Source organism: Theobroma cacao, chromosome 10 (genome assembly GCF_000208745.1).
Source record: "Theobroma cacao cultivar B97-61/B2 chromosome 10, Criollo_cocoa_genome_V2, whole genome shotgun sequence".
NCBI classification, from domain to species: Eukaryota; Viridiplantae; Streptophyta; class Magnoliopsida; order Malvales; family Malvaceae; genus Theobroma; species Theobroma cacao.
In genome coordinates this window covers 705330-721921 of record NC_030859.1, presented here as the reverse complement: position 1 = coordinate 721921, position 16592 = coordinate 705330, and the positions used below count along the sequence as shown (strand labels likewise).

The 16592-nt window shown below is 36.6% G+C and overlaps 4 protein-coding genes and 1 non-coding gene across 10 annotated transcripts; all 5 read left to right on the top strand.

Moving 5' to 3' along the window:
* LOC18585839 (1-aminocyclopropane-1-carboxylate oxidase) lies at nucleotides 1614-3226 on the top strand. The gene is made up of 2 exons (XM_007008878.2): nucleotides 1614-2421; nucleotides 2808-3226. Exons 1-2 carry the CDS (start codon nucleotides 1624-1626, stop codon nucleotides 3123-3125), a joined length of 1116 nt encoding a protein of 371 aa, XP_007008940.2. The 5' UTR covers nucleotides 1614-1623; the 3' UTR covers nucleotides 3126-3226.
* Nucleotides 6051-9338, top strand: LOC18585838 (protein ESKIMO 1). Its single transcript, XM_007008876.2, has 5 exons — nucleotides 6051-6843; nucleotides 6931-7102; nucleotides 7502-7701; nucleotides 7815-7973; nucleotides 8612-9338. Exons 1-5 carry the CDS (start codon nucleotides 6176-6178, stop codon nucleotides 8958-8960), a joined length of 1548 nt encoding a protein of 515 aa, XP_007008938.1. The 5' UTR covers nucleotides 6051-6175; the 3' UTR covers nucleotides 8961-9338.
* TRNAA-AGC lies at nucleotides 10002-10074 on the top strand. The gene has a single exon. It is a non-coding gene; the product is annotated as a tRNA-Ala (tRNA).
* LOC18585837 (protein ESKIMO 1) lies at nucleotides 10509-13110 on the top strand. 6 transcript variants are annotated; one of them, XM_018129243.1, is made up of 7 exons: nucleotides 10509-10525; nucleotides 10844-10950; nucleotides 11038-11421; nucleotides 11526-11697; nucleotides 12065-12264; nucleotides 12382-12540; nucleotides 12622-13110. In XM_018129243.1, the coding sequence occupies exons 3-7, from the start codon at nucleotides 11048-11050 to the stop codon at nucleotides 12968-12970; spliced, it is 1254 nt and encodes a 417-aa protein (XP_017984732.1). In that variant the 5' UTR covers nucleotides 10509-10525; nucleotides 10844-10950; nucleotides 11038-11047; the 3' UTR covers nucleotides 12971-13110. The 6 variants fall into 6 exon arrangements, with proteins under 6 accessions (XP_017984732.1, XP_017984735.1, XP_007008937.2 ...); XM_018129246.1 differs by having other exon boundaries at nucleotides 10509-10683; nucleotides 11046-11421; XM_007008875.2 differs by having other exon boundaries at nucleotides 10509-10683.
* Nucleotides 13189-16551, top strand: LOC18585836 (protein trichome birefringence-like 30). The gene is made up of 5 exons (XM_007008874.2): nucleotides 13189-14398; nucleotides 14481-14652; nucleotides 14823-15022; nucleotides 15139-15297; nucleotides 15402-16551. Exons 1-5 carry the CDS (start codon nucleotides 13893-13895, stop codon nucleotides 15748-15750), a joined length of 1386 nt encoding a protein of 461 aa, XP_007008936.2. The 5' UTR covers nucleotides 13189-13892; the 3' UTR covers nucleotides 15751-16551.

The following is a 16592-nucleotide window of genomic DNA, read 5'->3' as shown; positions in this document are numbered from 1 at the left end:
AAGTCAGACCACCTCAGATTTAAAAAGACAAGATCAATAGTGGAATCGAATTTCGTGTATGGAAATAAAAATAATATTTATAAAACGATCATATTAAAATTTTAATATTTATAAAAATAAAAATATATTATAAAAATTTTAAACTTTTGAGAGGCGGACAAGACCAATTTCAATGTCTCTGGTTTCTACCATCGATGCTTATGGCGTGACAATAGTCTATGATTCGGTCCAAAATATGCTAAAGATTATAGTCCAAACATTTATAAAGCAAACACCCAAATAATACAGGGCAGACCCCTGCAATCAGAACCTGTTACCATTCAAGACGCAACTTCTCTCACGACAAGGCAGCAGACTGCCACTTCCCTGCAAAAAGTTGAGCATTTCTTGGATTGGTAATAGAAAAACCAAAAAAATCTCAGTGGCATGGGCATGGCTGTCCACTATTATTGAGAATCATTACTATATTGGCTTTAGAGACTAAAAAACTAATTGAGTTATTTTTTTATTTGCATGCATATAAATTTTAATTTTAATGAAAAAATTTAATATCAATTAATATTTTTATACACATAACATATGACATGACAATTGACGTAATCATGTAATAATTGACATGAACATGTGACATTTGATTTGAAATGCTTATGTAAATACATTATATATCATATGGATGAAAAAATACTCGTTGACATTTAATTTGACTATTATTAATTTTTTGTTAACATTGAGGGCTTGTAGGAATATAAGAAAAGAATATGGGCTTAATTGCATAATGAGCATAGTTTAAGGGTTTAAGTGTATTTTTATTATCTAAGCTTATTATGTTCATGTATAATTTAAGCATAAAATTTTAAAAAAAGTATTTGAACTAATAAAGAAAATGTAAATAAATCCTTATTATTTTATCTCATTGAATCAAGCCCTTGTAATTTTATTTTAGACCAAATAATACTACTTATCATACTATACCATAGGGTGTTAATGTGATATGCAGACATGACAGAGTAGATAATGATGTAACGTAATAGTATAACCATGTGATATTTTTTACCTTTTACATCAACGTCATGCGGATATAAAATGACAAGTGTCATTTTTTACTAATGATTACTAATCAACCATTAATCATAAGACGTATTTAGTTCAAGATAAAATTATAATAATTTGATTAAAAGTAATAAAAAATAAGAATTTATATGAATTTTTTTAATGATTCAGTGATTTTTTTTTAAGTATTATACCTATAATTTAATAAAAACACAAATTCTTTATCAAATTTCCATGAAAAGGGATTATTAAAACTAATAATTGGGAAAATTTCATCTTTGAAAGTCTAAGTTGTCATGGTCAATTCCATGCTATTATAAATAGTGTTACATTATTTGATATTTAATGTATTACCTATTTAATTTAAATTAAAGTGCCAAATAAAAACGCACCTTTCATTGATATTATGGTCCCATGCAACATAACTTTTGGTAACATTTGCTTTTGCTAACTCATACTTAAATAATTAACATTTTGGCCCCCACACGTGTGAAGCACCCAACTTCTCTATATATTTCAATACTTATATCATTAGATTAGCCAAGAGTGCTCTTTTTTTTTTTTTTTCATGCCATGGCATCTTCTACTCACAAGCAACAGCAACACTTACCAAACTTGTACGGCGCCACCGCGGCCCCACCGCCAACCCCATCCGGGCAACCCAATCACCACCTCGTCACGTCATCCGCCACCGCGGATGCGCTTTCCAAGCTCCTCCACCGCCTCCCTCCTACTCTATCCCTTCCTACTCACCGCTCGGCCCCATCCACCGCGTCTCCTCGTACCGTCTCTTTCTCTGACCCTAACCTTAAGGATCTTCTCCTCTCCTCTGGTTCTAAAGTCGGGTTCTTCCAACTCACAAGCCACGACGTATCTTCCCAACTAGCTAACTCGGCTGAGACCGAGTCACTCTCTCTCTTTGAACTCCCTAAAGAGCAAAAAGAATCATGTTTCCCCAAGAACTGGCCTCTAGGCTTCGATGCCGATGAAGAAGAAGGAGGGGACGAAAAGGGTGAGTCATTTTGCTTGGATGCTACGTGTTCAACCGAGTTAACAAACCTGTCATTGAGTTCTCTACGTGAGTTCACTCGGGCTTTAGAGAAACTGGGGTTGAAGATCATCGATACGTTGGCAAATGCAGTGGGGTTTGAGAACCCGATAGGAGAGGATCCGACCCGGTTTTGTTCTTTGATGCGGATATTAGAGGGTTTGCATGGGGACGATAAACCCTCGGGCGGGTTTTACCCGTATGTAATTGGGCTACAATATCAAATCAGGTGCCGACAATATTCCTTGTTGTCGGAATCGGGATGGGTTTCGGTTTCACCCGAAGTGGACTCCATCATGGTCACTCTCGGTGACATTGCTCAAGTAAGTTTTATCTCATGGTAATTATTTAGTGTTTGCCTAGCATTTGTCTAAACTTGCTACCCTATCCCATCCCAAATCTGAATATACTTGTATTTTATATAATCATATTGAATAATCTGTAATTTTTGAAATTAAGAAATGATTGTTTCACGAATTATTATATTTACGTTAACTATTTCAATATTAACCGTGAAATTTTAAATTAGCATGTATCCATTTAAGATTTATTTAATTATTAAATAGATATATGACAATCATATATATATATATATATATATATAATTTCATTTGAAAAATGAAAAATCTGTGATTTTTCATATGCAGAATAAGTTAATAATTAAGTCTAACTTTTCTCCTGATTAAGGTTACTAAAAAATGTTTGATAGGTTTGGAGCAATGGGAAACTAAGGAAAGTGAGGGGAAGACCGGTGGCGGCGTGTTTAGATGACGGAAACAACTCTCGTCATGTATCAATGTCACTGTTATTGACACTTCCGATGGATAGTCAAGTTGCTCCTCTCCTTACCAAGGTCATTGCTGACGATGAAAATGACGGCGATGATGAAATTCGCGACGATGAAATTGGCACCGAGGGAAAGAAAGAAGAGAGATTGTTTAGGTCATTTTCCTTTGAAGACTATGCATGGAGAGTTTATCATGAATGCCTCCTCTTCAAAGATCCACTTGATCGATACCGCATCTAAAGTTTCTATACATTGAATGATTTTCAATCTTTCTAAGCAAATGGAAATTTGACAATTAAATAGTACAATTTTGTTTTCGACTTCCTTCTTTGTTTACTTTATATTTGCTCTTATCAATTTATTTTGTTAGATTTTACGACGAAAAATAATTTTATCGCAAAAAATTTAAATATTGTTAGTAAAAGAATTAGCAACAAGATTGTGGTAAATGTGAGAAGAAGAATTTGTTTTTCTTTTTGCTTTAAAATGAAATTTTAATCTTAATTTTCCTGAAAATCAAAGAGAGAAATATTTGGAGACAGAACAAGCATACAACTATATTAGATTTAACAAGTTTCAAGTTCTTGGGAAGTAAAGGGGCTTAAACTAAGTCATATGAGAGAGCCCAAAAGCAGTCCTATTATCAAACCAAGCTCCCAAATAATGAGTTGCACATGTTTATTCAAAGCTTTGGGCCTTTTGCCCTTTAAAAACAGATTGGGCCTTTAACAAAGCCCATTAATTCTAAATCCAAAACAGGATAAAACCCATTGGGTTTTGAATTATTTAACCGAAGGAATTTATTTTAATTTCTTTTGGCATTTTTGGTATGAGGGGAACACCCATACATGGACATGATTGTATTTCAAGGCATATGTCAAGGTGAGCCTTGTCTCCATGGGAATTGGTTGAGTACGAAAATATTTGTCCTTGAAAAGGGGCTATAGGAGTGGAGTAAATCACAGTCCATAGACAGAAAAAGTAATGTAAATTGATGGTGATAGTTACAATAACAAAAACTATAAGAAAACTTAAACCGAGTTGAAAAATCTCTCTCATTTCTTTAAAGATCATAATAGATACTTTATAATAAAGTATTCTACTTGATTAAGTAAGATTAAAGTATTATATAATCATATTTGAATATAGTTCAAGAAATAAAATTATTACGATCACAAATTCAGATAGAATTTAGATAATGGTTATAAAATATCTATTGCTCAAACTCATTATAAATAGTCGAATTCAAATAAAATATAAATAATCAAATTTTAATCGAGTTTAGATTTACAGTCAAATATCTCAACATTAATGAATATCTCATGTATCGTGATTTCGAATTTCTTTGATAGGGTGAAGTATATTATACTCAGTATGGCTGCCTTGGCTTGGAATAAAAGCGATGGGTCACCCATCAAACTATTACCAAAAGGGAGTGAAGTGAGTTGCTACACAAACCCAAAGTTTGATTTCTCGATCCTGATGTACTTTCAATGCGCAAGGAAAATCAAAAAAGGTTCCTTAGCCTTTACTTTTCTCAAACATAAAGTTACTAATAATTAAGAATTCTGATTCTTTCTTCTTTTTTTTTTAACTTTTTTTTGAGACTTCAAACCAAATAGAATCATCATTATTATCAAGAGCCTTGGTAATGCATCAACAGCCCATTGCCTATAGTTGTTGTGGACAAAGAAAGATCACATGACATTTAATCATTTATTATGAATTTAAATATATATGTTTACACAATTTTTTGGTTTGGATGAAGTCAATAATTATGATCAGAAGTTTTGTTAAACATTGCACCAACTAAAAACATTGACATTTGAAAGGATGATTAGGTGAATTTTTGACTAATTGACCATAATCACTTTTACAAACAAATACCCTTTGAAAAAATGAGGATACTATTAGTAGGATTTTGTTTTTTTTTTTATTTTTTTTATAAATCGGGAAGGGTGAATATGACACCTCAAAACCCATGTTTATCACTAGATTACTATGATTTTTTATTCTCTCCCATATGAAAGATACGAGATAATAAAAGAGAAAAGATTACGTTATGAGTGTTGTAAATACACCCGTTAAAATTATTACTATTATGTATTGAATTAATTGAGATATGAGGTCAAAAACAAGTGAAGAATTTCATAATTATTCACTAGTGTAGTTTTGGTAATCATATTAAGCTTGTAGCAGTTAACAAACAGGCTTCTTTCTCTCTTTTTTATTTGTTTAAATTTGGGTACCATAACAACATTTGTATGGTTATGGCATCAAGATTATCTTGTTTGACTTGTTGTGACCAAGAATGCTGGCAACTTTGATTTGTTTATAGAACTCACTGTTGTTTTCTGATATTCTTTTTGCTCTCTTGACCTCTGCTCTGCTGTGGTCCAAATGTTAGGGGGGGCTGCCTACCATCCTTCAATTTTTATTTATGGAGTAAACCCCACAAATAACAAACATGATTAGACATTTTTAATTTTTTCCCCTAAGTCTCCATGGATAAATAGGAAAAGCTGGAAATTACTGCAGGGAAATGAACTTTTCTGCATCTTACAATCTATAATGTCATTGATCTGGTCTTAAGTTTTCTGAAAGAAAATGATAGAATGGGTTCTTAGAGGGTAAACGGTTGATGAAAAAAGCATCAGAGCCCTTGATTTTATCTGACCCCCACGTACAGGAACAGTCTCAACCATCCGATGAGCATACATTGTCATGCTACAGGTGGTTGACCCAAAAGGGTTTTTTGACTTTCCAATGGGGGAGTCTGACATAGGGTTATAGCCAACAAAAGTTTCCATGTCTGATGAAGCTTCCATGTCAGAATCTAATTTATGACATTGGGGTCTACCAGATAGTTTACAGCACCACACCTAAAACGTCCAATGTACAAGTCCCAATCTTAGGTAGATTAAGACCAACTTGCCAAAGCTTTGAACTCACTCCTCTCAGGTTTGTTTTTCTGGCACAGAACTTAAACAGGAGGGTGAAAAGGAAGTAGTTAGCAATGGAATTGTAAAGAAATAAATATAGAAAAAAAGAAACTGAGAAAGACAACTCTCCCTCCACCAGAAAGCCTAACAAGTTTCTTGAAGAAAAACCCTTCTCACCAAACCTGAATTAAACAAAAATAATCAACCTAATACATATTGTAATAAGTCTCACTCTCTCTCTATCTATCTATCTTTCTCTCCAACATAGTGTATTTGTTCATCATTTCTTTCCCTCTATATTTTCCATCCCTCTTCCCTTCTTTCTGCTCAAAGCATTCTTCAGTTCTCATGCAGCCAGGTCGTCGTAAAACTCTCTTCACGGAAACAGGAGTCATGAAGCACCGCAAGAACAATAACCTTTCCATATTTGTTGTAGTGTTCTCCATATTTTTGTTTGGGGTGTTCATGTATAATGAGGACGTGAAGTCCATAGCGGAGTTCCCATTTTCAAGGCCTAAAGGTAGTGATATCCAAGAGGAGCGATCCAAACAAGGCAACCCAGTTCAAGAAGGTATCAAGAACGAGAAGGAAAACGCGGTGTCATTGAATTCAAGAACTTCAGTAGAAGAAGAAGAAGAAGACAACACCAAAAGAAAGATTCCTGATGAAAAAACAAAGGAACCTGATGACTTGAAATCCATGGTGGTGAAAGATGATGAGCAAAGGCTTCCAGTTGAAGAAGATAAAGAAGATGAAGAGGAGAAGATAGAAGAGAAAGTAGAAGAACAAAAGACAGAGCTACCAGTCATCGAAGAAGATGATGAGGATGTCGAATTGCCTCCGGAAGACTGTGATCTCTTCACTGGACAGTGGGTTTTTGACAATGAAACACATCCTTTGTACCAAGAAGATGAGTGCGAGTTTCTTACAGCACAAGTTACTTGCATGAGGAATGGAAGAAAGGATTCTTTGTATCAGAATTGGAGATGGCAGCCTAGAGATTGTAATTTACCCAAGTAAGAGCATTTATATACTGTTTTCTTGTTTCTTTGTTAAATTCTGTAAGATGCTGATGATTTTGATATGCCTTTTTACCTGTTAAGGTACAAACCAAGATTGTTGCTTGAGAAGCTGAGGAATAAGAGGCTTATGTTTGTTGGAGACTCATTGAACAGAAATCAATGGGAATCCATGGTTTGTCTGGTTCAATCTGTTGTCCCCTCTGGAAGGAAGAGCTTGAACAAGTCAGGGTCTCTCTCTGTGTTCAGAATTGAGGTAAAATTCCCCACTTGGCAAGATTTGATTGGATGTCATTTTCTTCTGGTATTCATTAATCTTTCTGACAAAAATTTGTTTCGTATAATTGAAGCTAATGCTTTTTGTCTTTCGTGAATGATTCATAACCATAATGACATCACACGGGTGCTTTATTTTATAGCAGACAATGTGATCATCCAAGTTTTTGCTGAATATTTAAACAACACTAGGCATTTTCTTAGTATTTTGTGGAAGCAAAAAGACAAGCTTCATATTTGGACCTCCCCTTTTCTTCCTATCCCATCATCCCCAAGAAAAGCAGAAAAAAAAAAATGAAAGAAGACTAAGTTCATGGACTTTGCTTAGGAACTGTCCCAAAGGAACAATTGTGATTCTGAAACCATCTGTCTTTTGCAGGACTACAATGCCACAGTGGAGTTCTATTGGGCCCCTTTTCTGGTGCAATCAAATTCAGACGACCCCAACATGCACAGCATCTTGAATCGTATAATCATGCCTGAATCAATCAAGAAACATGGCAAGAACTGGAAGGATGTGGACTATTTGGTCTTCAACACATACATCTGGTGGATGAACACTTTCACCATGAAAGTCTTGTAAGTAAAAACGCATCAATGTTTTCATTTGATTTGATTAAATTATGTTTCTTTTTGGAAGTGGTAATCTGATATGGGGGGGTGGATATCTGTTCTTTTGATTGGTGTAACAGACGAGGGTCGTTTGATAAAGGGGACACTGAATATGATGAGATCGAACGGCCAGTAGCATACAACAGGGTCTTGACCACATGGTCTAAATGGGTTGATAAGAATGTGAATCCAAATCGAACCACTGTCTTCTTCAGCAGCATGTCTCCTCTTCATATCAAGTAATTAATCACTTGCCATCCTTCTAAGTTTCTTCCTATAGCTCCTGTAGAAACATAGGACATCAATGGAGTATTTTGCAATAATTTGTGAGTAGCTATAACTAACTTCACCAGATCACCTAACCCTTTTAAGTTTTTAACTCGCTGTCTCTTTGAAGAAGATAACTGCTTCAAAAGCAACCTAATCATTTGACAGATTCCCCTTGTGCAATGCGCTTAACCATGATTACAGTTCAAAGACTGAGGTTAACCCAAAGTTTTAAATCTTCTTCTGATTGTCTTTAACTCCCATTGTTGTTGGAATAAAGTATCTCATTTAGGACAGTCCTAGTGGTTGACAGTTGGCCTATGACCTCTCAACCAATAATAATTAGACCAAAACTGTTATCCTAATCTTTTGGTTGGTAAATAAAACGACCATATCTGTGTGTTTTTCAACTAATAAGAAAGATATGCACCTAAATATTTAGTTCAAATGTTTAATGATCGGTGTATAATTCTTCTGCTCAAAGAACAAGATTCGAACCTTCAAAATAAAAAAAGATTAGTAGTATATGTTTGAACTGAAATGATTTCTTTAATTTGAGGCTTTCATTCAAACCTGACATAAGGTGCAACCAACCTACCAATGTCTGCAGGAGCTTGGACTGGAACAACCCGGATGGGATCAAGTGTGCCCTGGAGACTACCCCAATTCTGAACCAGTCCATGTACCTAAACGTGGGCACTGACCGCAGGCTGTATGTAGTTGCCACCAACATCACTCAAAACATGAAAGTTCCTGTTCATTTCATTGACATCACAAGCCTTTCCGAGTACAGAAAAGATGCACACACCTCAGTCTACACCATCCGCCAAGGCAAAATGCTAAGCCCGGAACAGAAGGCAGACCCGGCCACATATGCTGATTGTATCCATTGGTGCCTTCCAGGGTTACCCGACACGTGGAATGAGTTCATCTACACACGTATCATCTCTCACTCGTGACACGTGGCACAAACATAAATTCACATTATCCATTTACTTTATTTTTTTTCTGTTTTTTTTCTTTTTTGGTATGGCTCCATTGCCTCAGTCATGGTTTTCCTTGTAAGCATCTGTAAGTTTTACTTCCAACATTTGATCGGATGTTAGCTTCATATAGGGTGGAAAAGTGTAGGGGATGGACCATCAAAATTTTTTTGGTTTTTTCCTTTTGTTGATTTACTGGGGACTGAGGTGGGAGCCAAGAATGCCAAATTTCCATCACTCACTGATCAAAAAAGCTGGCCTAAGCCAATGCACAGAGCACTTGTATAATGCAATATGTTGGAAAACTTGGAAAAAAGAAATAAAGGGTTCATACAAACAAAAATTTTCTTTTCATATATTATCATTTCTTCATTTTTGTTGTTTTATATACTAAGAGCTGCTTGATCTAGTCGGTTGTGCTTCAACATAGTCTATGTTCAATTCAGAGAAAAATTGCTTCAAGAACCATAGAGATAAGTCCCAGTGTGTCCAATCTTTCAATGGGCAAAAAACTGCCTCATCAGCCCTGATACAGACAAGAAAACAGGTCTTGTAGGTTAAAAACATTAGCAAAGGCAAGCCGGTGCCATTAACTAAATCATGTCAAGAGTATTAAACAGCTGTCTATAAGCAAAAGGCAAGGCTTTAACAAAGGTCAACTAGACTGACCCTCTTGGATTCTAGATGTTTAGGGCCTTTTTACATAGGCAAGTTCCATCAAGGTGCCAAAAGTCTCATCATAAAAGGGGGGAAAAAAAAAGACTGTTCTGCTTCCTACTTACAAGATAGAACATGTCAGTCAGCAAGAGTTCCCTAATTTACCTAGAGGTATATATGACTTCATTGACAATTAACAGCACCCTTTGGTAATCAAGAGGTCCAATAATCTGTTTTACCCTTAGCTTAATTTTGGATTTGCCAGTTACTTCAGTTGATTGAGATACTAAAGCATTTTCCATACCAGATATGCTCTCCATAATGTTCGTATCTTCTTACAAAAAAGCAATGGTTCCCGTTGGGGATGTAGCTCAGATGGTAGAGCGCTCGCTTAGCATGCGAGAGGTACGGGGATCGATACCCCGCATCTCCATCTGCTGTTTTTATATTTTCCCAAAAGTTTTGCCTGTATAAGCCTTGTTATTTCCCTCACAGTATAAGGTTTCTCACATCCTTTCTAAACTTGAGCCATGAACACTGGCAAAAGGAAAACAAGCTGCAGAGAGTGCAGACTTCAAAAACAAAAGCTTCTCTGCTTGCAGTTACAGCAATGGCTTGAAGCAGTAACTTACACCTCATGCAACATTGATTCTTAAGAAGGAAATTGTAATGAAAGCAGGCGGGCACGTGGTCCTACTGCATGTGCATATGAGAGTAGGGACAGCTGCTTAACTTTGTGGTATGGGAAGCAAGGGATATAAATGTAAATCCAAGAATAAAGAAAGACAGCTAGAGAAAGACGGGTAAAATTATATCCTTTTGAAAACTAGAACTTAGATCTCATTGGTAAGCCATGCTAAAAGCAGAACCCCATATTTTAAGAGGTATGGAATAAATAAGTGGCTAGTGATTACTATCTCAAGAAAAAGGAAAGAAAAAAGCATAAAAGATTGTCTTGGCAGGTGGTCAGTGAAGAGTGAAGACCTTACTTTTATAGCATTAGTCTATAATTTACAGGCTTTCTTAGCCTTGGACGACCCAGGTGCCCATAAGAAATTATATAGTAATGAGTAATCTATCCACTGTGTAGTTTTCTAGTCTAAAGTGGTCTAATAGTATCAATGAGATGCTGAACTCTGAATTCTTTCTCCAACATTGTAGATGTCAACATATCCTGAATGGGTTCAGTTTTCTTTTGTCAGATATGAAGATTGTGGTCAGAAACTGTTAAAAAAGAAAAGGTTGGGAGAGAGAAATCTTATTTCTGCAGATAGCTAAACCAGCGGCTAGTTGAAGTTAACCACTCCAGGTTAGTTGTTTTCCTTTTCTTCTTCTCTGATCTTTTTCTTGAATTCCTTCTCATTCTTAACCTTTGCTGTTTCATCTTTCACCCAAGCTGTGAAGCTATGAAGCACAGCTGCTGCAGCATCAGCCATAAAAGTAAAAGCTACTATCAAGTACTTGTTCTGGTTTCCCTGATATTGATACTTCTATTCAAATGGTTTATCTACAAAGGAGATTTTAGACAGGTGGCGAGGTCAATTTTCTTGTCAAGATTTAGACCTCTAGGAATCCTGGAGGAAGATGGGGAGGTTAAGCTGCCACCAAAGGACTGTGATGTGTTCACAGGGAACTGGGTTTTTGATAATATAACTCATCCTTTGTATAAAGAAGAGGAATGTGAGTTTCTATCAGAACAAGTGACTTGCATCAGGAATGGCAGACAGGATTCACTTTACCAGAACTGGAGATGGCAACCTAGGGATTGTTCTTTGCCCAAGTAAGTATATCAGTTAACATTTCCTAATTGTTTCTTGAGGAATAAAAAGGCTTTAGTTAATTAGTTATTGAGTTAATTTCCTTCCTTATTTTTGGTATGGTAAGATTCAAAGCAAGATTATTGCTTGAAAAACTTCGTGGAAAGAGGCTCATGTTCGTGGGGGACTCATTAAATCGGAACCAATGGGAATCCATGGTTTGTCTGCTTCAATCTGCTGTTCCTCCAGGCAAGAAGAGCCTCAGAAAGTCAGGTTCTCTAGTTATCTTCAGCATTGAGGTATATCTCTTCCTTTACTCTTTAATCAGTCTAAGATGGTAGGATTCAGATCTTTTAAAGAATTAAGCATAGTTTTCACTCAAAACTCTTCATGCTTAACCAATGAAAAATTCAAACTTGTTAAAGAATACTTAAGAGTTATTGTCTTGCCGACAAACTGTCTCATTGCTTCCATCCATGATAGGGGCAAGTTGAAAAGGAAATGCCTTTTTCTTTTTATGTAATTTCATGAAAAGATGTGCACATGAAAGAATGGGGTAATGGAATTGAAATTTTTATGCTTATCCCCATCTCCATTATTAATTTCCCTTAACTCTAGTTTCTGGGGCCAGTTGGATGTGACATTATGTCTTAAATGCTAGCATAGGAGTACAACACCACGGTGGAGTTCTATTGGGCACCGTTTCTGGTTGAATCTAACTCAGACAATCCATGGAGGCACAGCGTAAAAGACCGTATAATCATGCCTGAATCAATCAAGAACCGTGGAGATGATTGGAAGGGTGTAGATTACTTGGTTTTCAACACATATATATGGTGGATGAACACTGGATACATGAAAGTCTTGTAAGTGTAAAAAGGGTTTTTGATTCTGCCATGAGCTATATCTGCAGAAAAGCAAAGCAGGAAAGCTTATTCATTGAGGTTGATACATTTTTCATCTTTTGATGTTTGTTTGGAAAGACGAGGATCGTTTGATGCAGACCCCATTGAGTATGATGAAATCAAGCGGCCTATAGCTTATGGGAGAGTTCTGAAGACATGGGCTAATTGGGTTGAAGCAAATGTTGATTCCAAGTTTACTTCAGTCTACTTCATGAGCATGTCCCCTCTTCATATCAAGTATTCATTGTTTTAGATCACTTAATTCTGTCCATTTTCTTGTTCATTTCCATTGATTTTAACCTCGTGGATGTGGAACAGGAGTTCGGATTGGAACAACCCGGATGGAATCAGGTGTGCTAAGGAGGCTCTTCCAGTGTTGAACATGTCCACACCGCCAAATGTTGGCACAGACCACAGGCTGTTCCTGGCAGTAGCAAATGTGACTCGATCCATGAAAGTACCGGTCTACTTCCTGAATATCACCACCCTCTCCGAGTATCGAAAAGATGCTCATACATCCGTTTATACCACCCGGCAAGGCCAGCTGATAACGCCGGAGCAGCAGGCTGATCCAGACACATATGCAGACTGCATACATTGGTGCCTACCAGGTTTACCTGATACATGGAATGAGCTCCTCTATACACACATCATTTCACACTCTTGACCACCTATGATTTCTTTTTGTCTTTCACAGATTGATGAACTACAAATTGGAATTGAATATGATTTGTTAAAGAATTCTTGAGTCAGTTTGTGTAGCTGCATAGAAAATTCCCAAGAACATGCTGCTACCTTACATGCTTTTATCATTTTCTTCTTAAATTTAATCAGAAAATTTTTTTCCCAAACCCATGCTTGCTTTTCCTGATGACATTGAATTCAAGTTACGACAATCTTTTTAAGGATGAAATTTGAAAGCATTTGCTTTGCAAGATTCTCTGCCCCCACAACAGTGGAGGAGTTTGGTTTGGTTCTAGCTCATCATTGAGTGATTAGTTTCTTAAAGTCAATACCTAATTATTTATTTATACATATAGATTTGTCCTGCTTCAACTTTCAATGACAAAATAAATAGCAAGACCAAAAGCAAATAAGAGATAGTAGATTAAAGATTCCAGAAATGGCATAGATCAGCAAGATATCTGCTTCTTCGTTGTAGGGAAAACTCTATAGCAAGTCCAGGCAATTTTCAAGGTTGCTAATTCCTTCTGACAAAGGAAGCTATACTCAGCTTTGCTCTCAATCTCTTTCTGCTGTTTGTAAGCATTTTTAGCATTTCTAAATCTGATAAGACTCTGACAAGGCAACTTAACAGTTGTTATAAACATGGAATATTTCAAAAGAGGACAACAGCTTTTACCAACTAAAATACGTTAAACAATTGTAATTGGGTGCATACACATATAAAATTATAAAATGGTATATGTATAATACAATAAGAAATGGCAGGTTGACCTACAGCTACCAAAACAAGAAGTTTTCTATTTAGATTTCAAGACAGAGAAGATTATCCCAACATCCATCCATAGCCATAATTTTGTTATTTGATCAAGCTGATCTTGACTCTCTGATAGAAATAAGTAACAATGAAGAAAGTCGGTATGACCCAGAGATGCAGTTACTCCCCAATATTAACCATAGTAGTTTTTTCAACTTTATTCTTTGGATTCTTTTCGTACAAGGAATACAGGAAAATGATTCCAGTCCCAGATTTCAAACACCAAAAGCCCTTCCCGGAATCCTCCAACACAAGTAATGTTGGAATTCAAGAAACAGACAAGGAACACAATGATGGAAAAGCTAAGGTAGAGACAAAAGGAGGTATTGAAGAAAAGTTTCAAGATAGCAATGATTCGAACTTAATCACAGTAGAAGAAGAAGAGGATGATGGTGCCAATAAAAGGATTGTTTTTCCCCTAGAAGAGTGTGATATCTTCAAAGGAGACTGGGTTTTTGATAATGGCACACACCCTTTATACAAAGAAGAAGAGTGTGAGTTTCTCACCGAGATGGGGACATGCCAGAAGAATGGAAGGCCAGATTCCTTATACCAGAAATGGAGGTGGCAGCCCAGGGATTGCTCTTTGCCCAAGTAAATATTTCTTTTCTTTCTTTCTCAGAAGTGGGTCAATTCATCTCTTTTAGTTTAATGATTTTCTCCTGTCTGGGTTAAGGTTTGATGCAAAATTGTTGCTGGGGAAACTTCAAGGAAAGAGGCTTATGTTTGTTGGAGACTCCATACATTTTAGCCAGATGCTATCCCTGGTTTGCATGGTTCAATCTGTCATCCCACCAGAGAAGAAGAGCTTCAGTTATGGAAGGTATACCACTGTCTTTAAAATGGAGGTAATTGAGTTGCTGTTTCTCTTTTCTTTTTTTTTCTTTTCTCATGGATTGATTCAAAATTCAGATAACATGAGACAGAGAAACAGTTTTTTCTGCCTTAAAATCAAGTAAACAAAGAGAGGAAGGTGAAGAAAATTTTGTTGAAAAAGTTATAGCTACTTGAACTGTAGGAATATAATGCTACCATGGAATTCTACTGGGCACCATTTTTGGTTGAGTCCAATGTAGACCCTCCAACAAGGAGGGATGGCACAGTGGATCCTGTAATCAAGCTTGAATCAATCTCAAAGCATGGAGATAACTGGAAAAATGTTGACTACCTCATCTTCAACACATATATTTGGTGGAGGTACCCTACCATGAAAGTATTGTAAGCACTCTGCTCGAGTTTCTTTAACTTCGAATTTATATTCAATGCACGATCAATGTACATTATCACTAAATCACAGAACATTTACTCTTGTTGCTTCGAAACTGATTGAAAAGACGAGGATCTTTCGATGATGGGGTGACAGATTATGTCGAAATCAATCAGAATATAGCATATGAGAGCGTTTTGAGGTCATGGGGCAAGTGGCTGGAAGAGAATGTTGATTCGAATCACACTTCAGTTTTCTTCAGCAGTCCAGCACCTTCACATATAAAGTATGAACAAAGCAAAACTTTCAATCTCATCTTCTCATTCTAGACGAAGTGTTGCTTAAGATAGCTCTTTATGTAAACATCTTGTGTATGCATAATTGCAACAGGAGCTCTGCCTGGAATAACACAAGCGGGATCAAGTGTTCAAACGAGACAACTCCGATTCTAAACATATCTACATCACTGGATGTGGGAACAAATCGTTGGCTTTTTGCGATTGCGGTGAATGTCAGTCGATCCCTGGAAATACCTGTTCACTTCCTCGACATCACCACCCTTTCTGAATACCGGAAAGATGCACATACATCTATTTATGCAGCACCCGGAGGCAAGTTGCTGACTCAAGAACAAAAGTCTGATCCAGCAACATATGCAGATTGTGTGCACTGGTGTCTCCCTGGCTTACCTGATACATGGAACGAGTTGCTATATACGCTCATCATATCCCAGACTTGACTGAACCACTATGATTTCTCGTTTTCCCACCCCCCCCCCCCCCACCCCGTTTGTCGGATGACATGATTGATTGAATCCCGGGGGAGAATCCATCAACCTGGTGTCTCAACACAAAGTATAGAGGAATTGAACTTGAATTGCTGTTGTTTGGTCCGAACTTGAACCATGCTATGTATGTAATGTTCATTGAAGAAACACTACATGTTAATGGTACAAAACCAATAGAGAGAGAGAGAGAATACCACCTAATTCTTTTAAGTTTAAATGTTAAGGGGGTTTTTTGTTTGTCCCTAAATTGATTGAGAACTTAAAGGATTATGCATGACTCCGGCAAGAAATTTTTTTTTTTTAAATTTATTTTGCCACTACATTCTTGATATGATGCCTAGGATTTTTTTTTTTTAAATTGAATTCTTGATTATCTTGATTAGCTTTCTTGTCTATGTTATTGTTTTCGTTCAATTGAGAAGTGGTCAGGGTAAGTGAAGGAATAAGAAAGGTTGAGAAAAGGGCTTCTTCTGTTTATAAGAAAAAATTGAGAAAAGGGGCTTTTATTTGTCCCTAATTTGATTGAGAATTTAAAGAATTACGCATGACTCAACAAAGAAAAGAAAAAATTGGCCGGACACCACGCCGGCCATGGCTCGTGTTAACCACTCAATGGCCCATTTTTATGAGGAATTGATGAGCCACAGGTAAGACCCACGATGACTTTCGGTTCTCATATTGAATGAACGGGCATTCACAAAGCCCAAGCCTGTCTATGCAGACCTTGACCATGTGACTGAAGTGCTGAGCCGGATCAATACTTCAACCAAGTACCCCCGGTGTCAGTGCTTAAA

Excerpts from the sequence above, each read along its gene's own strand:
- LOC18585838 (XM_007008876.2), top strand. The coding sequence starts at position 6,176 with ATGCAGCCAGGTCGTCGTAAAACTCTCTTCACGGAAACAGGAGTCATG. Across the intron at positions 6,844-6,930 it reads AGAGATTGTAATTTACCCAA|GTACAAACCAAGATTGTTGC; the intron begins GTAAGAGCATTT and ends TTACCTGTTAAG. Across the intron at positions 7,702-7,814 it reads ACTTTCACCATGAAAGTCTT|ACGAGGGTCGTTTGATAAAG; the intron begins GTAAGTAAAAAC and ends TTGGTGTAACAG.
- LOC18585839 (XM_007008878.2), top strand. The coding sequence starts at position 1,624 with ATGGCATCTTCTACTCACAAGCAACAGCAACACTTACCAAACTTGTAC. Across the intron at positions 2,422-2,807 it reads CTCTCGGTGACATTGCTCAA|GTTTGGAGCAATGGGAAACT; the intron begins GTAAGTTTTATC and ends AATGTTTGATAG.
- LOC18585836 (XM_007008874.2), top strand. The coding sequence starts at position 13,893 with ATGAAGAAAGTCGGTATGACCCAGAGATGCAGTTACTCCCCAATATTA. Across the intron at positions 14,399-14,480 it reads AGGGATTGCTCTTTGCCCAA|GTTTGATGCAAAATTGTTGC; the intron begins GTAAATATTTCT and ends GTCTGGGTTAAG. Across the intron at positions 15,298-15,401 it reads CCAGCACCTTCACATATAAA|GAGCTCTGCCTGGAATAACA; the intron begins GTATGAACAAAG and ends TAATTGCAACAG.
- LOC18585837 (XM_018129243.1), top strand. The coding sequence starts at position 11,048 with ATGAAGCACAGCTGCTGCAGCATCAGCCATAAAAGTAAAAGCTACTAT. Across the intron at positions 11,698-12,064 it reads TAGTTATCTTCAGCATTGAG|GAGTACAACACCACGGTGGA; the intron begins GTATATCTCTTC and ends ATGCTAGCATAG. Across the intron at positions 12,265-12,381 it reads ACTGGATACATGAAAGTCTT|ACGAGGATCGTTTGATGCAG; the intron begins GTAAGTGTAAAA and ends TTGTTTGGAAAG.